The sequence below is a fragment of the Thamnophis sirtalis genome, unplaced genomic scaffold (genome assembly GCF_051295495.1).
Source record: "Thamnophis sirtalis isolate CommonGarterSnake01/CBP01778 unplaced genomic scaffold, rThaSir2_p1.2 scaffold_4, whole genome shotgun sequence".
In the NCBI taxonomy this organism is placed as follows: domain Eukaryota; kingdom Metazoa; phylum Chordata; class Lepidosauria; order Squamata; family Natricidae; genus Thamnophis; species Thamnophis sirtalis.
Window position 1 is genome coordinate 33,558,848 of NW_028261384.1, and position 25,148 is coordinate 33,583,995.

General features: G+C 35.8%; 1 protein-coding gene across 5 annotated transcripts in view; it reads left to right on the forward strand.

The window, feature by feature from the left end:
• NXPH1 (neurexophilin 1) overlaps positions 1-22,626 on the forward strand; it is a 197,142-nt gene extending 174,516 nt beyond the window's left edge. For 2 of the 5 annotated variants that reach the window (XM_014054493.2, XM_087712742.1), the window contains exon 3: positions 20,625-22,626. In XM_014054493.2, coding sequence (XP_013909968.1) covers positions 20,625-21,386 — 762 coding nt within the window. In that variant the 3' untranslated portion in view covers positions 21,387-22,626. The remainder of the gene's footprint in view (positions 1-20,624) is intronic. The other 3 variants (XR_015696339.1, XR_001312824.2, XM_014054494.2) reach the window with 3 other exon arrangements.
• Positions 22,627-25,148: the final 2,522 nt, after the last annotated feature.

Genomic DNA, 25,148 nt, shown 5'->3' on the forward strand with positions numbered 1-25,148 from the left:
GGATGTCTATGGCAAAACAGTGACACCCAGACACTCTGAACTCATGTAAAAATGAACATGGTACCAGTGGCAATGAAATTGTGTGTCAATAGAAACAATTTGGATGGGCAAATGTTACTGTTTTGGAAAAGGGACCTAAAGACCAATACTGATGTTCCACAACTTCAAAAATTCATCCCAAGATATTGCTTTTTTAGGTAGTTTTAGAAATAATAAAAAATATTAAAAATAAATAAATAAACATCTCATTGAACGAGTAGCTACCTTGAAACACTGGTTATGCTGAGAAGAATTTATGGTGGATTAAGCCTAATGGGTTTTTATAATTGTCTAAATTCTAATTGGATAATATTACTTAAACATTATATGAGCAATCGAAATTAGTCTGGGTCAAGATATTTATCTGAGTCGCCATTAAATTTAATATGCGTGGTGCATCTAAGCTATGGGCCGTGAATTTGACAGCCCTACTTTACAACAATGGTCTTCTTACTAAAAATAAGAATATTAAATTTAATGGTGACACAATACATCACATGACACCATTCTGACAACATGAGTTTGACATTCCTGTTGTAAAGTATGCATAGTCCTTAAATATCACATGTTACAGATGAAAGGGAGAGGAATTATAAAAATTAATATGTGAGGGATATTTTGTCAAGGAACACCACAGTCACACTGAAGAGCAAAGACAAGACCCCACTTAAACAATGAGTCCTGGCAGATACCATGTTGGGTATGGATCCTGTTCAGAGTTGACCAATGCTGATGAGGAAGGTCAAAACCTGCCATGACCCTTTTGTATAGGGTTTCTATGTAACTGCAGTTTCAGTTCAGCAGTTTTCTTATTAATCAATTGCCCCCCCCCCAAATGTAACCATTGATATTCACTTTTCAATATTTCATAAAGCTGGAGAGTTGACGGCATATACAAAATGACAAAGGACATTCTATTGTTTCAACATCAGTGTAAGCAATAATACTTCCATGCCAGGAACAATATTGTAGCTATAATCTAATGTTGAAAAAAAATACAATTTAATATGGAGATCTTAATTTTCTGGCAGGTGGGAAGATCTTGTTTCAGTTTGTGAATGGAGAAAATATTACATAAAGGCACTGATGAGATATTTGGAATATGGGCATACTTACTGTTTGCACAGTAAATTTACACTTCAAAACATCCTTGCTAATTTCTTGTCAAGTTTTATGGACTTCCTATGTTCATTTGGAAGGCTTTGTTTTCCACAAATTTATTTTTTTGTTCCTAATCTTTCTTAAAATTGTTATTCAGCTTTCCTGCCAATGAGCCCTAGTGAAAAGCCGATCTTTTGAAAAGTTGAAATAATGGACAAATCTTGTTCACTGTTGTTCCAGATGGCAAGGATAAATTTTTAAGAGATTCCTGATTTATTTCTTTCTGATTTGATATGGACCCAGTATGAGAGATCTAATCCTAAATTTATAATAGTACTAGCCCATAACCCAGCATTTATTTGGTATATATTTATAGGAGGAAATGTCAGGACCAAATGTAATTTCTAATGTTGGATTTTTCCTCTTAACCAGAGGGAAGTACTTGTGGAGTACTGTGAAGACGTTACTGTGACAACTCCACTGCGATGTACAGTAAAAGCCATTTTAAGGCACAACAGGCTGTATCTTAACACAAACACCAAGGGGTTTTAGGGGTGTCTTACCCCAACAATATTTGTGTCCAGAGACTAAGCCATCTGTGTACCAAGTTTAATTTAAATTTAGAGTTATGCTGGAACACACGTGTGCACACACACACACACACACACACACACAAACACATACACACATGCACAGCCATATACATATACATACATACATACATACATACATACATACATACATACATACATTCTTATTAATGGCTGATCATTTAATTAGATATTTTTATTCAAATATCATATTCAATCCTAGTTAATGTTGATATTATAAAAATATCCTCAAATTGTTAGTGTTCCTAATCTGTCCTATAAGAGTTTACATGGCATGGTTTGTTTTATTTGAATGTAATTAATACACACCCAAGGAATATAGTGAAGCAAAAGAGTTTCTTCTTAAACATACAAGTTATTCACAACAATTGGTTAATGAGTGACAGCAATGGACCATATGATTTATTCCTTCCTTCCTTCCTTCCTTCCTTCCTTCCTTCCTTCCTTCCTTCCTTCCTTCCTTCCTTCCTTCCTTCCCTCCCTCCCTCCCTCCCCCTCTCCCTCCCTTATTTTTAACAAAAAATCATACCTTTTTATTTTACCTTATTTCAGCTTTTTTGTTTAATATACAACATTTTTCTTTTTCACTCCTTCAAGTTTAGTTTATAGTCTCTGACAGCATCTCTATGTTATCTTACCAAACATCTGTTCCTTTACTGAATCAAACCCTCCTTTTCCAGACAGTAGATTGCAGATTTACAAAAACTATAAAACCTTCTCTTTTTTAAAACATGATTTTGCCAATATTAGGCTTCTGCTAAGAAGTTTTACAACTTTCTCCTGTCACATCTCATTTTTATGCCTAATTCAATACATCCAATTTATTTGGGATCTCTGGTGGAGAAAGAATACTTTTGCCAGCATTTGAATCTGCAAGTCATTCTATTTTAATGCTCACGATTTGTAATTTTTACTTGTCCTTTTTGGACATTATAGAAAACATAGAAATTTTATATTGGATCAGCACTGTATATGATCAAATGAGTTTTAATTGATATTTTAATAGCAAGAGCACTTAGACTTATATACCACTTGACAATGCTTTAGAATTCTCTCTAAGACCTTTATAGAGTCAGCATATTTCTCCCAACAATCTAGATCCCCATTTTAACAACTTTGGAAGAATGGAAAGCTGAGTCAACCTTTAGCTAGTGAGGAGGATCAAATCCCTGCTAGTCAGCAGAACTCAATGGCTAACATGCTGACCTTGTTGATCAGAAAGGCCAGCAGTTTGGTTCAAATCCCTAGTACCATGTAATGGAGTGAGCTCCTATTACTTGTCCCAGCTTCTGCCAACCTAGCAGTTCAAAAGTAACGTTAAAAATGCAAGTAAAAAAATAATAGGAAACAACTTTGGTGGTAAGGTAACAGTGCTCCATGCACCTTCTGTGTTTGAGTGGCATATAATTATCTAAAAAATAAAACACAAATATATTACTCACGTGCATATGTACAGAACAAAATAAGTGATGATTCAAAAGTAGGCAACCATATATATACTGAAATGCAAACATAAAATGGGGGAGGGGGTTGTTCTTGTTGTTACTAGGAATGAAGTAAACTGTTAGGACTTTACCTCTTGCATGGCTTTAACAATAAAGAGAAATTTCTGAATCAGTGTTGCTTAACCTTAGCCACTTTAAATGGACTTCAAGCTACAGAATTCTCCAACCAGGATCAAGAAGTCTCCTTATTCTTTGGACACTTGTTTCTATAACATCTTGTATTTTCCTGATACCTTCTCGCTCCAAGAGAAATAAGACTACAAGAAATGTTTTATTAATCCACAGGAGCTTTTTCTAAATACCTTCCAATGTACTGGCCCTACAATTTCCAGAATTCCCACAGAGCATGACTAAGTGGCTTTGCAATTCGCATGTACTAGTTGAAGAAGCCTGTTATGGCAAAAAATAACAGGCCTAGCCCAAGATTCTCAAACTAAGTAAAGAATCATGGTTAGGAATACATATATCATATTAAACAATTATGCATGAAAACAGAAATTAGGATTGGGTGCCATATTAGGAAATATAGCATTGTGTTTTGAAGTCACATTTCTAGCCTTTATGAATACAAAGACAGATATAAAAATATCTAGTATGTGTGTGTCCATGTGTAAGTGTATGTGTATGTTTGTATGAGAGAGAATGAGGGAGAGAGAAAAAAATGGGCTGGGGCTGAGAAAGTCAAGAAAGCCTAAGTACCATATGTATCTCCTTACCTTTTCCCATTATTAAGAAAAAATAAAAATAAACTAATCTATTTTGGTTAGCCTTATTTTTCTTACAGTGTCTAATTAGATGATTCAGAAACTCATCAGCAAGACTTGATAGTAGTGATTATCTTCTATTTCTTTTCTCTAGCAACTGTTGTTTGGTGACATATTGCATTGAAACTTCAGGTTGTTTATCTCCATCACAGCTAGAAGCTATGATTAGGAACATTAAAATCTAAAGTGTTTTTCATTTTTTCTTATGGCAGAATTTTTTTCCACCCTGAAAAAATCTACTGTTTTATGTGTTGGATACATAACTCTACCACCCAAGTTTACCTTTAGTGGTGCAAATTAGACAAAGTTCACTTGGTGTGATATTTCAGTTTGATGCTGAGGTCAGTTAAAGCTGGAACAACAACCAACATCCATGCAGATCACTCACAATATTACTTTCAAGATTATGTATTATTGTTGGTGAATAAATGTTTGCTGGTTGTTCAAGTTATTTCTGCTTTAATCTTCAATTTTCTCTGAGGGGTTTTTTTTTTTGGACATTTTGATAATGTTTAATAAATAAATGTCAAACTATATTTTTGCCAACTATATTTTTGTCACACAAGTCGTGTGTGCGCTTCCTCTGATCTGGATATAGAAATTGATTGGGAGTGAATTGAGTGCAAATTAAACTGGAAATGACCCATAGTAATTTTCAATACTATGTGGATGGAAACGCCAGATGGTACCTGTAAACATGGAGGAAAGTTTCATTTGCATACATTACCTGGGATTTTTCCAGACAAATTTTAAATATTGGTTCATGCCCTCCATCTTTAATAAGGTTGAAACTGAACTTAACTACAACTAAGGATACCATACTACATTCTCAATAGCCAATTATAGTTATTGATGTCTTTACAAATACATTTATAGTCTGCCTACCCTCTAGGACAGGAGTATCAAACTCATGATCCGGAGGCAGGATCTGGACTGCGGGGTGCTTAGATCTGGCCACCCTGGAAACAGTGAAGGATGGGCCCACAGTGCCTTTGACAACAAAATGGAGCTCAGGAAGGCCATGGGTGGCCTTCCCGAGCTCCATTTTTCCTGACAGAGCATTCCAGGAGGCTGTCACAGCCAAAAATGGAACTCAGGACCCCGTTTTCACTGGTAGAGTGTTGCTGATCTGGCCATGCCCACTCCATCCCCCTGAGGTCAACACAACCCTTATGCGGCCCTCAATGAAGTCGAGTTTGACATCCCTGCTCTAGGACATTGCTTGCTAATGTTCCAAATTCATGACAGGTAGGAGTTTGAGCAAGTTCAAGGTTAACATGGCAAACTTACAGCACTTACAGCACAACATGGAACAACATGTTACAGCATAACATGGCAAACTTACAGCACAACATGGCAAACTTACAGCAGATGATGAAAGGATTTCAAGAGTAGAGCACTCAATGAACAAATACTCTGCTAGATCAGGGATCCCCAACCTGGTCCGAGGCATGCCAGAAACCAGTCCAGGCAAACAAGGGAAGCCTCATCTGTGGAATGCCAGCAGCAAGGGAAACCACACCCCCTCTGGTCTGCGGAAAAACCTCTCTCCAAGGAACCAGTCCCTGGTGCCCAAAAGGTTGGGGACCACTGTGTTAGATCACATCTCCTGACATCTCATCAGCAGGGCCTTTTCTCATCAAATGTTTATGCTTGCAGCTTAAACATTAGCAGCAAAGGAGGGTTGGCAGAAAAGGCTTTACCACACAATCCTGTAAACTGATAAAGTTGAGTAGTTCTGCATTTGTAATGCCAAAATAAGGCTACTGTGTTTAACTGAAAGATTGCCAGTGAAGATTATATAAAATTTATAGAATTATGCTACTGTTGGAATTTTGAAATCTTAACTACTATGGAAGACAGCATACTACAATACATTATTTTATTTATGAGTCAGGCTGTGGCAGGCTTTATTTAGTGATAGTGTATACGACAGATTTTATTAATTCAGAGGAATAATGTTCTTACGCTAATCTTATAACCCATGGCTCTAGTGTAGTACAACAATACAGGTTTATGCTGTTAAGTGTATTCTGTCTCTGTTGGCAGTCCCCTTGTTTTCTGACTGAATTTTTAAAACAATTTGTCACAGATCACAAAACAAATCTTTTTTACTGCAAGCAGAAATTAAATTGAGGATTTTGATTTTGGTATCAATGTCACTGGCTATAAAATTCCCAGCACATTTGTTGAATTTCTTTTTCTAGGTTTTGCACTCTACACTAAAGGAACTTCAGTGAAATCGGGCAAACTGCATTTATAAATCTTTCAAGCAAACTGCATTTATAAATCTTTTGTAATGAGACAGGGCTCTGAATAGCAATGCCATCCCTCTGGTGACCAACACTATAAACTAAGCAGTATTTATACCATAAAGCTTCTGTGAGGGGCACTGCAGAAATGTAATTTCAGGCAGCAAATCCATAGATAAAAGGCAGGGATGATATATCTGGGTGCTAGCTGTCAAAGTAACTAGCATGAATGTATGGATATGTATGTATGTGTGTCTGCATCTATCACTTCTTGAAACTAAAATCAGAATTGGATGTAACATAACTTATTTATATTATTTTACCCAAGTATTTATAATCATCCATTTTAGTGGTCAGCCTTTAGGAACATTAAATATTGCAGTGCCTCTTTATGTTGCTTTCTTTGGAGTATCATTGGGATCACTTCTAAGTGGACTAACTTTGGTCATGGGAAATAGAAAGTACCTCTCTCTTTTGATATGGCAATCAGAGATGAATGCAATCTAGTGATGAAAGCCTTTACTGCCAACCTGGAAATATGGAGAAGATAACAAATCTGAAGCTTATCAACGCTTGTAATGTCTTTATCAACCTCCAGATATGATGGAACTACAACTCTCTAAATTCTTGTCTGGAGGAAACCCAGTTAAGGCTGATTTAATGTTTCTTGGAATTATCCCATACAGGTTATTCAAAAGAATGTCATGTATGCAACCCAATGGATATCATTGAAAAGAGAAGTTCTTCTTAATACAGGCAGTCCTTGACTTACGATCATAATTGAGCCTAAATTTCTGTTGCTAAGTGAGACAGTTAGTGAGTTTTCCCCCATTTTAGGACTTTTCTTGCCACAGTTGTTAAGTGACTTATTGTAGTTATTAAGTTAGTAACACAATTGTTAAGTGAATCTGGCTTTCCTGTGGACTTTGATTGTCAGAAGGTTGCAAAAGGTGATCACATGACCCTGTGACACTGCAACCGTCATAAATGTGAGTCAGTTGCCAAGCACCTGAATTTTGATCATGTGACCATAGGGATGCATGTGAAAAATGGTCTTAAGCCAGTTTTTTCTGTACCGTTGTAATTTTGAATGATCACTAAACGAAGGTTTATAAATTGAGGATGCTATACATTTAAATAATAATCTTTGGAGAATGCTGATAGTGCTCAGCCAATGTGGGATATTTGCTTATCTGTGTCCCTGAATTCAAGCTGCTTTATCATACTTCCCAATAACAATGACAGTGTGTGTCATAGGTAATTAATCAATGTTGAATGTATTATAAAGATTTTGGGGAAGTTAGGGAAAAAACAAAGCAAAACATGAATGAAGCAAAATAAGCAGAAGTGAATGACGTTAAAGCCCTTCGGTTTCAATGAGTTGCAGTCTAGTTTTGTATATGTATAATTTGAATTGTAGCCATTATCAATTGCCTGTTACATTTTAAAAGTGAAAAATTAATTGGGTTAGTGTGGAAGTAACTGAAATCTAGATAGACTGCAAGTAAAACTATAAATTCTGACTGTTACTTGTATTTTTCCTCATTCTTATTAATCGAGCTGCAAATCAAGATAAACCTTGTACATTTAGATCAATCAATTGATAAACACACTTATTGATATGCCCTATTTGATTAAAAGAAAACAAGAACTGTTGAATGAATTTTCAAGAGCTTCAAGAAACACCAGCACTCTTCCAAATTGTTTAACATTTACATTTTAATGTCCCTAAATATATGAACATATTGGATGTTATTTAGCAAGCAGTATATTACAGTGGCATGCCGTTCTGCGTTGCATGATAATGTAATTTTATTATTTTCTTTCAGATTTATGGCTTTCACTATTTACTAGGTGAAAAAAAATCATGCTTATTAACTAAAGTTTCATTGCATTTATTATTATTTATAAAATCTATTGACCATTTCAATTCCAATAGACCTTTGGTGTTTTCAGAAATATAAAACACACTGACCACCAATATTAAAATAATAATAATGCAAAATAATGACAACTATTCTGGTATTGATGAGTCCATACAAATGGGGTTGAAAGACTTTTTAAAAAAGAACCATTTTTACCAGCTTTTAGATAAAAATTAGGAGCTATATTTGTCTCTGAGTTTAAGCTGTTTCAAAGGTGCTTTTTTAAAGGTGCTTTTTCAAAAGGCAACTGGACTTTGTTTTTCCTCAAAGACATTTTGCTCTTATCCAAGAAGCTTCTTCATTTCAGGCTGAATTGTGGCAGTCACAGTCATTAGCACTCTTTCTGAGAGTTGTTGGGACCACTTGGAGGTTTATTTGTATCCTCAGGATCATCTGGATAGTGCAAATGGGTGTGGATGATCTTTGGGACTACCATGACCTGAATGACTAAGAATCTCTATAGATAGTCCTGTTGAGTCCTCTCCGGCTATACCTCATTCAAGGGGGGAGGGGCTCTATCAGATATTCTTGCTCATCAAGATTGGGCAAACCTATATCTGAAAGGCAATATTGCACTTCTTATTACTCAATAAAGGTATATATTATCTTGTTTGTGTGATACAAAGTACAAGAGAGATATCTGTGTTCCCTTGAAGAAACTAAACAAAAATGGCAAATATGTTGTGTGTGAATATATTTATATGTATTAATTAATCCTCATGGACTACAAAGATATACTCAAATGAATAGTGTTAGGAAAATGACTGCAGAGCTGCACATGTTACCTTTTAAATTCTTTAAAGTGATTCAGGATCGGGGATTTTCAATAGATTATTAAAAAAAAATCTGCTTTGGTTTTGTTTCTGCTTTACAGGTTATCTTTTGATTACTTTAAAAATAAATATTAAAAAATGAAAAACAAATTTATAGACCAAATGGAGAAGCATAAACCTTATTTATTTAATAAAACATGAAATGATGGAAGGTTCCAACCAATAAACTAACCAAACATTGCTTATAGTTAGCCCTCGTCACTCCATAAATTCCTTGTGATAATGAAACAGATGAAGATACTGTAGTTCATATCTGCTACCTAGCTAGGCATAGGAAATTATGTTAATTTTCATTAATTAAGAGAGCTGTGGTGGTGAAGTGGTTAGAATGCAGTATTGTAGGTTAATTCTGATGACTGCCAGAAGTTCAGTCCTGACTGATTCAAAGTTGACTTAACCTTCCATCTTCCAAGGTTGGTAAATTAGGGCACAGATTGGAGGAAATATATTGACTCTGTAAACTGCTTAGAAAGGGCTGCAAAGCACTATGAAGTAGTATATAAGGTATATAAATCTAAATGCTATTTTTTTCATTTCCAATAAGTATCTTTTGTTCTTGTTAAATTCTGCCCAGACATTTTGCATCAAATACACCTTTACTTTTAGAAGGACAGTTTACTCCTGCATTTTATATATACAGAGTGTGTTGTTTGCAAAACTGCTGTCCTGGAAAATTCAGTTTGAATATACCTATCTGTAATTCAGTGGTGGGTTTCCAATTTTTTTACTACTAATTTGCTTATGCACGTGTGTATGCTCACATGCGATGCGCTTCTGCACAGAAGCATCCAGGCGGATGGGCAGAGCCTCCCACTGCCATCACTACTGGTTCGTCTGATCTGGGCTGAACTGGGAGCAACCCACCTCTGCTGTAATTTATACATTCTTTCTAACATATATATTTGTATACATTTTTTAAAGTGTGATTCTCAAGTTGATTAAATCACGGATATCGTAAGGATCTCCTGTATGGCCTTCAAACCTAAATTCGTATATTGCTCAAAGCATTTAAATGGACTATATTTTTCAACCTATTTGCATCTAGTATATAGGATTCAGCAGATTCTTATATCTTAATTTTAATTGGTGTTGTTGGTTTAATGAGCTTCCTCTAAAGCTGTTTGCTTTGCAGGCATTCATTCATTCAGTCTATGTCTATATATTTTATTAAAGTCATAGTCCAGTATTTGCAAATGCTTAGTAAATATCATTTAAATTAATTATATTAAAATATGAATTCCTGAAACTTTAGTTCAGTTCCTGGTGACTATATGGACACATAACAGACTGTCTGATTTCAGAGAGCCAAATACTATCTGGTCAGGTCAATTTTTTAATAGGACTTCATTCGGGAATACTATACTATAAGCTGGGAGGTAAAAATAAATTCTGGAAGGTGACAGTTGCAAACCATTTTTGTATGAAAGTAAAAAAAAATCCTTGGAAATGTTCAGTTGAGCTTGATTCAATGTACTGTTTCATATACAAAGAAAGTGGGATTCCTAGTCATAAAATTGCAATCAACATCTATGGCCACTATAAATAAAACTTGACAACTGAGTATTTGAACACTCTCCCTCAACTCCTGGGTCAATACCCCGAGGCCCTTCTATTCATCTAGCTTAAATTAATGATCTCTCTTATGCACTAGGAAATGAATCAAAGCTCTCCTGAGCCAAGCATTTCCATACTAAATTTGATTAATTTTGATGACTATCAATTCACACTGTTAATTAAGTAAGGTACAGTGATTAAAAAAGCTATGGCATGTTGTCTAAAAGTAATAGATGTTTAAATGGATGGGTCATTCCTAGCTGAATATAAGCAGGGCATTCCAAATATTTAAATGTTTAGTTCCAAAATTTGAAAATAATATAAATGCAGAATTAATATTCCTGAAACCTGCAGGTAATTGGGTAGTACCTCCCTTCTTTCTCATTCTTTCTTTATTTTTTCATTCTATATGAAAAAAATAGAAAGAAGGGAATAGAAAGAAGGGAATAGAAAAATAGAAAAGACTTCCGCCTTCATCAAGACATGTACAATCATCCCTTCTACCTCTTTTTTTTTTTCTTTTAGAGACTCATAGATTGCCCCTGCTATACATTTAATGTTATCTTTTAGACTCCAAAACAATCCATCTGGGCATATTTTAACAACATTGGAATTTCGTTGGTTTGTTTTGTTGTTCCATTCCAAACCTTTTACCTAGACCAGGGCTTTCCAAACTTGGCAACTTTAAGACTTGTGGATCATGCTGCCTGGGGAATTCTGGGAGTTGAAGTCCATAAGTGCTAAAATTGTCAAGTTTGGAGATCCCTGCCTTAGGGCATAAATAACCATCTTAATTCAGGGTTGGGCAGTCTGTGACCATACAGATACTTTTTTCCCTTTAAAGCTTAATATTACTACCCAACTTGCTAGATTATAACTCCAGGTGACATATAACAAAAAAAACAACAACCAAGATATGACAAACACCATAAAATAATAAAAAAGCACAACAACAGAGCACACAATGTTTTTATTTATTATTTCAGTTAATAAATTACTTCATTTATTTCATTTGTTATGGTACTATTTGAAACAACTGCTTCCTTCCTATGTTGCTACTCAAGAGCTATACATCTATGATAAAGGCCTTTTCTGTATCCCAGAGAATGGAATTATAAGTGGAAAGAAGCCCACTTAGAATGGATTGTTTCAGGAAAAAATAGAACATGGTTTTATTCTTTAATTTCCTTTGATCGTAGTTATAACAATTTTGCAGCTGGATTTTATTTGTGGATTATTTGTATTTTTAAACAATTTTCAAACAAAACAGTTTTTTTTACTATTTTGGGTTTTCTTGTAACTTTCAAAGGCTCTCGTGATTATGTACTTGTATGATATTTTTATACAGTTGTTATTTGGATATTTAATTCTTGATCTTGATTGATCAGAGACTTGTTGGAGTGAAGTAATATATAACCCTCACAAGTAAGCAGTTAGGTACAATAGACACAGTGATAAGTTTACATATTATATCTCATTGACACCTTACAGGGTCTTTCATCTTTTGGCTATTATAAGGAAAAGTTTTAAAAGGTCCAGCTTTTTTTATCTAAGTATAAAGATATTGCTACCTCTGAAGAAGCTCATTCCACCTGCAATTTTTTTTTGACATCATACATCTTGCAATTCTATGTGGTGTCCATAAAAATGAATGCATCACTGTCTTAATGTCCCAATTTATCTTGGATTTTGAAACATAGGTGAGGATATCAGTTTCAGAGATTCTATTTCCTGAACTGGTTTCCATAATGTATATATCCAGGGCCATTATAATAATTTTTATTTTTGTTTCCTTGAACATGCCCCACTGTTAGAGGTGTCAGATCCTGGGTATTCTTGGGTCAGATCTTTTTCTCAGAAGGGAAGCATCAAAACCTAATGAAAATTGATGTGAATATGTAGCTTCCTGGATTTGCCTACACATAGATTTCTCAATAGAAATTTAAAGCATTCAGCCTCACTCTTTGTTTTCATTCTAATGTTTTTCCTCATAGATTTGAGCAATCTAAGTTCAGATAGACTTGTTCTGATGGTTCTTAGACAAATTTTATACTGATCTGCTCATCATCCTCACTGTCCTTCATTCTATATAGTTTGAATCTACTTTAGTTTCAAGACCAGATTCAATAATTTAGTTTCAAGAATCAGATACAAACTTGGGTTTGTATTTAACTAGTTTAGAATAGAGAGGAAGCATTACTTCCCATTAATCAAAAGTAGCATTTGTCCTTTTAATATTCTTGTAAGATCATATCAACAAAGTGGAATTTGTCCACTCTGGTGTGATAAAAATAAAGACCTGGAATTCATTTAATAAAAGTGCGTTTGAAAAACATGCTTGTATTGCTTATTTATGCAGAATTAATACTTTGGCTGGAGCTATATTATTTCATAGGTTGCTGCTGAATATTTGAACTGACTTTTATCTAAGAAAGGGCACTGTCTTCAACAAGTGGGATATATGAAGTGGGGGTGGTGTACAGTTTGATTAAAATGTTGCTCAGTGGCCTTTCAGGCAAATTCTAAAATTATTTAATATTCCTTTCAGCACATAGATGAGAAATGGCAACGGCAATATTAATAAAAGAGGGCTTATAGGAGTGTAGAATCAAAGTACCAGGTCCTCACTAAAGTTATTTACCTAGCTAGAGTTTCATTTCAAAGTGAACAGAAATGCTATGATGCCTGTATTATGCAAAAGCCTTAAAACTCTGTTAGATATTCTTAACCCATTCTAATTTATTCTTGGAGACTTTAATCTGCTACAGAATGAAACTGCTGTGAATTTTTCAGAAGCCGTCGTAATCTACTAATATGAGGAAGAAGATGATGAAAAAGAAAAAGAGAAGACCTGTAATGATGATGCTGGCACTGGACTTTAAGAGTTCACTTTAAATTTATTCTGAAAGTGTCCAGTGGAGAAGAAGAGTTTAAAGGCTATGTTGTACAGTTAAATTTGAATCCTGTCCAATTCTGGTGGAATGGCCTAGGCTTGAAGAAAAAAAGAATGATCAGAAAAGAGGCTTTGACCCTTGAAATTCATAGAGTATTGATCATGTAGTAAGTGTATAAGATATTCAAAAGAGAATCACTTATCAGATATAATAAAAACATGTTGCTTGTTAAGTGATAATTGTAGAGAAAAAGAAAGATAATTTGTGTAGTTGGGGCAAAAACAATCATGGAAAAAGCCATACCACCTTAGTAAAATTATTTCCTGCACTATGTTGCTTCAAATGAAACAGTTAATTAAGACTTCTCATTTAGCTTGTTATGGCTAATATGTTAACAAGCAGGACTCCAGATAATAATTGCAATGCAGGGTGCTTATCTTCAGCCATCCATTTATGGCCTCTTTCATGGAACTCCTTTCAATTCTTCATATTTTGATTTTTAATTTATTTCCATATACATACCTTTAAGGTCTGTTTTATGTTTTGGTTTTCTTGGTTTTTGTGGAATGGCTGTTTTTCTTCAGGTTTTTATAATTGCAAACACAAAGTTGATTAACATTTTCGTGTGTGTCTTGTGAGATGCCTTGGTGTTTTCTCAATATTTTTTTAACTTAGCTTCCTATAAAACAATGGGGATGGAGCTCTCTAACATCCTCTCTCTCTTTCTCTCTCTTTCTCTCTCTCTCTCTCTCTTTCTCCTCTCCCTCCCTCCCCCTCTCCCTCTCTTCCCTCTCTCAAATACAGTAATTCATCAGTTTAGTTGTAATCAGTTTAAAATCTTAGTTAAGCAAAGCATATAAGTAAAAGCTAAAGATGATACTGTTCTGTCTGGGAGAACTTGGGTGGAGGGAAGGACTGAGGCAAGCCAGATCTCCTAATGCTAACAGTTTATTGCTAATAGGTTGCCAACGTGGCATTTCACTACGCACATGTCTCAGATAATGGAAACACTGAGACCCTGTTTGAAAGCTCTTTATATATGCCGGCTGTCAAGCAGGAACCAATTAGAACCAAGTATGGCGCCTCCTAGTGGAACCAGGAAACTACCATACACAACACCCCTCTATACTTAGTGCATGTGTAATCTGATCTGCCCAGATCTTCTTGGTGTGCTGGCGGCCATTGAAGATGCAGGTGGGCTCATCTGAACTTTGGAATTACTGGGCTGTGTTGACTCTTGTGCCTCCTCTGGACTTGGACTTCTCGCCACTGGAGGCACTTGCGGAATCCCTGGTAAGTTCCCTGGCTGGTCACTCTCTTCTGCGGCTGAGTTGTCGGTGCCCCGTGGTTGGCTCCTTTCTGGCTCCTGGTTGGATGATTCTATACTGACATCTGTCATGACGTGGCGGGCCCTTAGCTGGTTAATATGTCTCCTCTAGACCCTGTCATCTTCTAACACTATCTCATAGGAGCAGGGTTCTGTGATTTCCCTGACTTTCCCTGGTAGCCATAAGGTGGCCAGCATAATTTCTAGCATATATCCAATCCTGTAACCACCCCCTCTAGGCTGTCTATAGGACCGAGGAGGCTTCTCGGGCATACTCGGGATGTAAATGGTCCAGGATCGTTCTAATCCTCCGGCCCATTAATAACTCAGCCGGACTTAGGTTTGTTGTTGGGCATGGGGTAGCATGCTGCCAGAGGAGATCTTCTCCTGCCAATCTCCTCCTCCCCTTCAACCTACTGAGGGCCTCTTTAGTAGTGTGGACAGCTCACTCGGCCATACCATTGGCCACGGGGTTGAATGGGGCTACAAATGCATGGTGGATTCCTAATTCTGCTAGAAACTCAGCAAACTGCACGGCCCTTAGCTGTGGGCCATTATCAGATATCACTATATCAGGTATCCCATGTGTGGTGAATAACTGCCTAAGGGCTGCTATGACAGACTGCACATTTGTGGATGACATTACTGACACTTTGACCCATTTAGATAATGCATCAACTGCCACTAGAAATGTTTGACCCCTATAAGGGCCAGCGAAATCTAGGTGAATTCTGGACCATGGTGCTCTTGGCACTTCCCAGCTTTGTACCGGAGCCTTGGGTTGAGGTGTCATGATGATTGGCAAGGCTGGCAAATGGCTACCTGGCAAGTGATGTTGCTGTCCATCTTTGGCCACCAGTTGCAACTATAGGCCAAAGCCTTCATACGCACCACCTCCGGGTGCCCTTCATGCAAGGTAGATAGTACCGAGGGCCGCAACGGTTCTGGGATCACCACCTGGCTATCCCATAACAAACACCCCCTTTGCGAAGACAATTCATTTTTTTGGAGTAGATAAGGGTGGAACTCTGAGACCAGATTTCAGCTTTTTCAGCAGCAAGTCAGCCTCTCTGAATTAAAAAATGCACTTGTTTCCTAGCAGAAAAAGAACAAAAATGAAACTGGCATAGATTCCTTTGAAGAAAGTGTCAATAGTGCTGGGGAGCAGCAATTGAAAAAGTTCTCTTTAAAGTGTAAGCTGTGATAATAGCAGGAGAGAGTGATGCACTGCTCCAGAGGATCTTAAAAGCTGGGCAGCTTTATGTAGAACAATGTGATCCTCCCCCCCACAGACAGATTTGTCTCATGAACATACGGCTTTGCTGCTCTTAATCAGCACTGTCCACTGTGTTCTAAAGCAGACTTTTATCCATTGAATTTGTAACAAGGAAACCACACATGCTCCTTGTTATAGCTTGGTCAGAGATCTTGCCTCATCATTTTGGACCAGCTGAAGTTTTCCCAGTTTCACATAAAGTATATTTTATGTAAGTTGCATGCCATCATGACTATATCAAAAATTTCTAGGGAACAAACAGACATCCCATGGATTTAGCCTATAGTATCTTAGATTAAATATCATCACATCATTAAACAACATCATCGTCATCCATTAATGACACAAATTTAGAATTTCAACAACTTATTTGGACTGTGGTGGGGGAAAAGATGGAAAGGTGGATGTCATCAGCCTACCAGTTGGAGGACAATCCAAGTGACAGAGCTCATGGCCTTAGTAACTTTCTAACAGAAGTGGAGGGAGGGAGGGGAAGATGAAGGCATTTATTGTATGTATATATTTATGCAGCCAAATTGCATGCATAAAAAGTAAATTTCATGTATTTCATTTGCCATATTCTGAATTATGTGATATAGACAACAAGTTTTACTGTTGATTATAGTTTCGTGGTTGTAATGTTTTGCTTCCCTAATTTATCTTTAAATTAAACTACAAGCCCAGCCTTAGCTTCAACAACCATTGCAAGAACAAGATTAGTTTTTGCAAAGCAATTGAACATAACATTTAACAGACACAATGGAAACATCAGCAATATTAAATATGAGAATAGGCATGTCAGAAGTTTCTATTTATTTTAATGGAGAAAATGTTGGAGGTAAATAAAACATTGCAAATCAATTGGCATGACTTCATAGCACTTTGCATTTCTACGCTTGTCATGTGATAACTAATGAAATCGAGCGGGGGGGGGCAGGAAAGCATACAATTTAAAGTGTTCACATTTCAAATAATTAAACATTATAAAGAACCAATGCAATGCAAGTGGCTATTGCTATCAGGATTGGCAGACTGTTTCATTTTCAGCTAGTTGTTGTTCTTGTTGTTGTTGTTGTTGTTTTTTAAAAAAAACATTTATTTTGGATTTCATAAGGCTAAAATGAGCCAGTGCTTCTATTTCAAATGAACTTTTGAGTGCCACATCAAAATACAGAGACAATCTGTGGGTTAATACCATGGTGCATACTACATACATACACAAATTTTCATCTGAAATGGGAGACAAAGGCAGAGCAGGCATTTTTGAAAGTAGCTGAATGAAGTGGAATTGTCTCTAGGACCTCCTATCCTTTCTCTGATTGAAGATGGGCAGATGAGCTAGTAAACATGCCTCAGTTCTTCTTCCATACCAAATTGGCATATTTTCTCTTTTCATCACTATTTCTTCTCCTCATTTACTCCTGCTCTCAAAATGCTGCTTAAGAATTATATTCTTCCCCCCCTTTCCTAGGATATCTTTGTGGCTGCTTTGCTTTGTTAACTGACAGACCTTCAATGTGTTTTGTTACAACTTCCATCCTTAATTACTCTGCTGATCTCAGATATGGATACAAAATAGCTGTCAGAAGCTAGGTATATTTTAATATCCTTGCTATTAAAAAGAGGGAAATATTGGCTAAACCATCTCAGGTACAAGTAAACATGGCCATATTTGTCCTGTAAGGCTTTATCTATCTTTATTTGTTTTAAGTAGCCCTTCACATTTCCTTCCAATAGCAAGGTCTCTGATTTTGGAAAGACTGCCAGCATATAAATTGAGTGATTGCTAGTAAAGAATGTATCTCTTTCTTGACTTATATAAGATATTTAGGCAGGAATTTTTGAAATTATTTTTGGCCAATAGGTTTTGCAACCAATCAAGGTGATGGGAAAGATTGATAAATCAGAAACTGTTATTCCGAGATTCATCAGTGCACTAGAAAAGTCCCCTATTGTTTATTCCAAAATGTTCTTATAAGGTTGACTAATAGATACGCTATTTAAATGCCAAGGCGGTTTTGCATCATTTCTTTTTATCCAGTTCTAGAAAGGGAATGTGTGACATTTCAGTTTATTTCTGCTCACTATTCCTTAGGCAAGGTGAGAGAAATAGAGTAAATCTTTCTGAACTACCTAGGCACATAAGTCAACAGAATTTTTCAAAAGATAAAGAAATAACATTAGTAAACATTTAATGAAGAAAATGATAAAAAGGGAAAAGTAAAAAAAAAAACTAGGTAGTGCAGAGTTATATATTTTAAAAAGTAAGTATTATATTAGAAAGCTGATGCAGCTTGAAAAATATATACTGGGGTACTGCCTAGTTAGGTATGTTAATTCAAGATTTCTGATCCAACAGTATCTGATATATTGGTCACATTTGGTGCTGTGAATTGATTGGGAATGGTTCAGTGGAATGAATCTTGTTTGATAGCTATCTTTTCTATTTTGCAATACACAAAAATACAGTAAACAGTAAAAGGGCTATTAATGCCATTAATGCCATTAACTTCCAAATTAGAAAGTTATAGTCAAATAGAACTGGGCACAAATGACCTGTTTATTTTGGCCAGTAAGGACACATTGGAGCAACAGGAGTTAATGCTATCAGTATAATGAGATTCCACATTTCAGATCTATATTCCCAGTAAGAATAAGGGAGGTTTCCAATAGGTCTACCCTTGAGAATTAATTCAAGTGTAATGTAGCTAACACCATAACTTCATAGCTAAATAAGTAACTACAAGCATACTTCATACCCACCAGGAGAATTTTCCTCAAATGCTCTTCTCCTCAGAACCAAATTCTCTTTCATCAAAGACAATGAATATAGATGGGGGAAAAGAGTGCAGAAGATAGTTGTTATCCAGCATTACCATCATTTGTATATTGCCATGTTAAAATATTACTTTTACATTTTGAAATTATGAATAAACAACTGACTTTTAATAGTAAGATTTGCTTAGGTATATTATTCACATCAGTATATAACTGGAAAGAATAAATTATGTTTCATAAATAACACTGCTCTTTTGTGACCAGTTGTCAAATTGTCACCTTCTTCAACTGTGGCAATCTTCTGATTCTTTGTGAAAAATGGTAAAACATCTTACTAATTATAAATGGAAGAAACAACTTGGTAAATAATGTAGCAAAGATTGCATAACATGAACTCATATAAAGACTGCAATTTGGTTCACACATCATACTAAGACATAGCTTATATAAGCTACAGGTTACAAGCATGGGAATTGCACTCACATAAAAGCCATAATTACAGTTCGGTGTGACGTATGAATTCATTAGTACAAGTAATGGACTAATTTATGATCTATCATAGAATTTTGCAGTTCCCAACAAAAAAGTTTGCTATATGAACAAAATGAGACTGGTACAGATGATTACTTTGAAACCAATCTTTTTTAACCTGGTGTTCTGTAGATGTTGGAAAATATAACACCCAGTATTTTGAATCATAGTAGAAAGGTTGGTTAAGATGATTATGAATGAATCTGAGACTTGTGGCTTGCTTTCTCTCCTCCAGGAGGTAGAAGGAATACTTCTATTTTGACTTTATGACATATGGATTTGCCAATTCTGTAAGTTCCAACAAAATATGCTGGTATAAGTACTCAAAGATGAACTGAATGGCTGCTATGAAGATAAATTGCTTGATAGTGTTATTTGCATTAGTTTTAGGCATTTTTTTTATTTAAAAGAAAAGCTTTCTCAGCCTAAATAAAAGTCAAAATTAATATTTCCCCCTTTAAAAAACCATAGATTTGTCACCTTCAGCGCTTAAAATTTTAGCTATTAGAAAATAGCTCCATATAGCAAAGATAAATTTTGACTGCAACAGTTATTTTTTTATAATACATTTTATTATTTGTGTTGTTTTGGATTTTAGTGTTTTTTTATTGTGTTATTTGGATTTTATGTTTTATATGTCACACAAAGAACTATTTTATGTGGTTATTAGAGATTAAACAAATAATTCTCTTGATATAATTTTATTAGCCTTGCTTAGATGAAATCACATACCACCAAATAAAAACTGCAATTTGTTCTAAAATTGTTCTAAAATAAAAAAAAATTCCTTTCCTCATACATAAAAGACAAGAAGAAAGGGAAGGAGGATATGTGAGCACAAGGTTTACAAAAGCACATTCTTTTTCATTTAAGCTATAGCTAGTAGCCAAAAGAGAGACAGCTGAAGCAAAAATCAGAAGTTGGCTGGGAAGATTGCAAATCATGATTTCATAAAACACAAGTTGCTCAGCTGTTTAAATGCAGACTGGTTGCCAAGTGCCCAAATTGTGATCTTGTGACCATGGGGATGGTGTAACAATTGTAACTTCAAGGCTGGGTCATAAGTCACTTTTCCCAAGGCTGTCATATGAGCCATCATTAAACAAACAGTCATAAGTCAAGGACTATCTGTAACAGCATTTGAGCTACTTTTAGACCAGCAGTTCAGCAGATTTGAAAGGGAACAGAATATGTATTCATGTGTCTAAGTGTGTTTTTGTTCTTGATTTTTCAGGTCACCTGTGCAAATTTAAGCAGTGGTGGCAAATCAGAACTTCTAAAAGCAGGCAGTTCCAAATCCATACTAAAGCACATATGGACAGAAAGCAGCAAAGACTTATCGATCAGCCGGCTGCTGTCACAGACTTTTCGCAGAAAAGAAAATGAAACAGATTTGAGTATGCGGTATGATGCTCCTGAAACTTATTCGGAGCAAGATTTATGGGAGTGGCTGAGGAACTCCACGGATCTTCAAGAGCCTCGATCCAGAGCAAAGCGACGGCCCATTGTCAAGACTGGGAAGTTTAAGAAAATGTTTGGCTGGGGCGATTTTCATTCCAATATCAAGACAGTCAAGCTAAACCTATTGATAACTGGGAAAATAGTTGATCATGGCAACGGGACATTCAGTGTTTACTTTAGGCATAATTCAACTGGCCAAGGGAATGTATCAGTGAGCTTGGTGCCCCCAACCAAAATAGTAGAATTTGACTTGGCACAACAAACAGTGATTGATGCCAAAGATTCCAAGTCCTTCAACTGCCGCATTGAGTATGAAAAGGTTGACAAAGCCACCAAGAACACGCTCTGCAACTATGATCCTTCTAAAACATGTTACCAGGAGCAAACCCAAAGTCACGTCTCATGGCTCTGCTCCAAGCCCTTTAAAGTAATCTGTATTTACATTTCCTTTTATAGTACAGATTATAAACTAGTACAGAAAGTATGCCCAGATTACAACTACCATAGCGACACACCATACTTCCCTTCAGGTTGAAGCAGACCATACATCTAAGACTGAGGATCCCAAGGAATAAAATAAATCAAATCAAATAAAAGAGGTCATATGACAGGGCTATTACCTCAAAGAAGAAGGCCACAACTTTTGCCCAGAATGTGTCTACATTTTGCTGCTGATATCAACTGGCTGCAAATATGTTAACGGAAGCCAATCTAATCATTTCTGCCCAGTCAGCTCCATTACATATCAGTCCAGTTGTAAATCACTATTTAAATGATGCCACATATGGTTTCTCTTTCTCTTTCCTTCTTCCTCTTTGCATCTACAGAGGTACCTCTTAAGATGACTTTCATCGTCTGCTATGTTCAGGATCATCTGTCATCAAGCAAAACAGATTAATTAGCTAAAGAATGGTTATGGAAATAGCCAATATTATGGAAATCTAAGTCTTGAATACATGATAATCAGTAATCCCCATTCATGCATTCCTTCACTTGAAGTAGCTGTACTGGTAAATATTACTGTGTAGGAGTAATTGCTTGTTCAAAACTGGGATGGGGGTGGGTGGCAGGGGATATGTGTGTGTTTAGAGTTCAGTAGTTCTCTTGATCTGAACACAATTTAGGATAGTGACTTTTCTCCAGCACACTGTGGGCACATTCAAGGTGATGTTAGGTGGCTCTTATTCTGCAGGGGGGGCCTATTGAACAAATAAAGATGAGCAAACATTTGGAATTTACATGTTAACAGACCTGATGATTTTTTGCGTCCTGATAGTCATCACTTCAGACAGATAGGTTCAACTTTGCAGTCATCCCCAACTGAGAAGTCCTACAATCACCATGTAGGAAAGAAAAATGCCTGAAAGGCAACCTGTAAGTTGTAAATGTCTGTCTTATCTTTATTACACAATATTGTAACAAATTCAATATCCTAGTCCTCATTTGTATGAATGGTTTGTACTGTACATAGTTTAACCAGTGTTATTTCAGCTGCTGATTAATATTAACTTGTAATTGTCTCTTTCTCTCTCCTCTCTTTCTTCTGCTTATTATAGGTTAAAAACAAAACAAGGAAATGAGGAATCCATTTTATCAATGTAGCTGTAAACTCCATTTAAGAAGACAGCATTCTGTACAAAGCATATATTCAGCTAAATTATTGTTGAGAGCTATACACTTACAACATTTACAGTCTGTCTGTATTTAGACTTTTTCTTTCCAGGTGAAAAATATTGAAATGTACATAAAAATAAAATACTGAAATTCAGTTTCAATATGCATTCTGTAGCTGGTGGTTTAAATAGTACGGGAACACTGATTATTCATTGAGAATATATTCTTTTTCAAGTCGGTAAATATGCTGGAGATTTTGATGTTTGTTGTCCCACACTGCTGACCCATAAAAGTTGAGTCCTGTAGATCAGGTTTCTTATCTTTATATGCAACTTTTCAATCAACAAATAAGTTACTAATTCTCAATGATTTTAATAAGAACTCCAAGGATTTGAAGTCAAATTCAACATAATGTCAAGAGGTCACTGTGTCAGACTAAGGTTGTACCAATTTCCTAAAAATAGAAGTGAGATGCAATGCATGTTGGAAATTTTGACCCTTGTCCTCTATTGCCCCTGCCCCTCAATACTTTTGACCTGGTAGGAGAAATTTGCTGGATGGGGAAAAAAAGTTGCAAGCAGAAAAATAGCAGGGAGGGAAGAGATCAGCATCATTTATAGAGATGCTACTTAAAAAGGTTTCAAGCATTATCTGCAATTAGGACAGTAGCTTCATATTTCTGATTTGGTCATGAACCACAAATGAAATCCATAGCATCACATTATACAGATTGCTTCATAGCGTAGTAAGTCATTACCTCAACTTAGGCATTTAAATCAAGAACAGGTATGATTAAGATAGCTTCTGTTAACAATAAACACAATCATGTCCACATATTTGAATTTTTTTTCACATGCTTTTTTTCTACTTTCATGGAATTCCTATAAAATGGGACAGGTTGCGACCCAAAGTCTATGAGTCAACTTCCCAGGCCAAAGTGTTTATTGTGTCCATCACAAACACTCTTGGCAAAATGTTGATTGGAATCTTTTGATATATTTACAAGAGACCTACAGTACATTAGCAAGCATTCCATCATTCCTGTTGATTTAACAATATTTTTCTGTAAATAAATTTGTCAATAAAAGAAAACCTAAAGAAGAAAGGAGAATCCATGAATAAATATGTGTAAAAGGGTTTCTAAAATTGGTTCTGCAACTACTGACCATTTTCTTAATCATTCATATATGTCAGGATTATCTATGGGAGGATTGAAAAAAGTCAAGATGATGCTTTCGATCACATGCTCATGATTCCCATTGTTTGTTTAAATACCAATGATTAAAAATACATCAAATAAAAACACACATACAGATATATACATATTGTACAGGACATAGTCAATTGAGTTGATCATTCCATGATTTAACATTCTGTGGGCAAATGTTCTAAACCTGTGACCTGCGGACTCCTGGAGGGCAGCTGCAATGTCATTAGAGGGGACCCCAAAGGATTGAAGAAATGTTATGATTTAAATCTTGACTTAAGTCATGGGGATTCATGGCCATGGTCTGTGGCCACAAAAGATATTTAAAAGAGGTCCATGGTGAATAAATGATTGAGAACCACCGCCCAACTGAATTGACTATGACCTTAAAGTTTCTACAAATTAAAAAAATATATTAATGCTGTAGAAACAAAGAATAATTAAATACATAGATTTTGTTCTGACCTTATCCATCCCATGTTCTCTTTTTGGGAAGTACAACCAGTAGCATGCCAGTCAAAGACCATTTTAGCTCTTGGCCCTAGAAAAGTTGTACTGTCTATAGCTATAATTCAAGTTGGCTTTTCTTTGATTTCAACAAGTACACGGAAAGGTTATTTGGACAATTAATGATGGCTTGTTCCTTGAATCTTTAAAGTGTTATGTTGAATGCTTCTGCTTGAAGTGATATGCAGCATATGACCTCACTCCTCTACCATATGATATGACATTTAATGATCTATCCACTAATGTGAATTGAACAAGAATTGGTGCCCTGGGTCCACAAAAAAAAAGAAGGACGGCTATTAAATATGGAAGGTCTGGCTTACTGCATTTGAAACTAATGAAGTTGTGTGGATTAGCATGTGAAAAAAATGGGTATATTATCAATAAGTAAAGTGAAATTCAAGCACTAATTTTCACCAGAAAAAAATATGTCAAGAATCTTATGGAAGGTTAGGATTCAGTGTTACAAGAAATCAATGATCAAAATCATTTGGAACTTTAATAGATACCTGTTTCCAACTTCTTTCGTTTAGATTTCCTAATGTCTTTCAAATATATTGAATTGCAGTCACACAGTTGTCACCCTCTTTATCTAGACCAGGAGTGTCAAACTCACATCATCACAGTGGCATCACATGATGTGTCAGGACTTTCCTCCCCTTCGCTAAACTGGGCATGGGCGTGGCCAGTGCATGATGCATCCGGTCCATGGGCTGGGAGTTTGACAGCCCTGATCTAGAGGGTAGTAAGATTGAAAATGTTGTTTTAGCTTGATCCATTCTCATAAACCAAATATTATATATATATATGTGTGTGAATGTATGTGTGTGCATGCACATGCACGTGCACACACACACACACAGTTACACCCATGTATATATCTACATATACATACATGTACACATGTATAGTTGAGCTTTAGCTCCTCCAAAAGGTTGGCTTTTCTTTGAAGAAGAATTAGTAATTTAT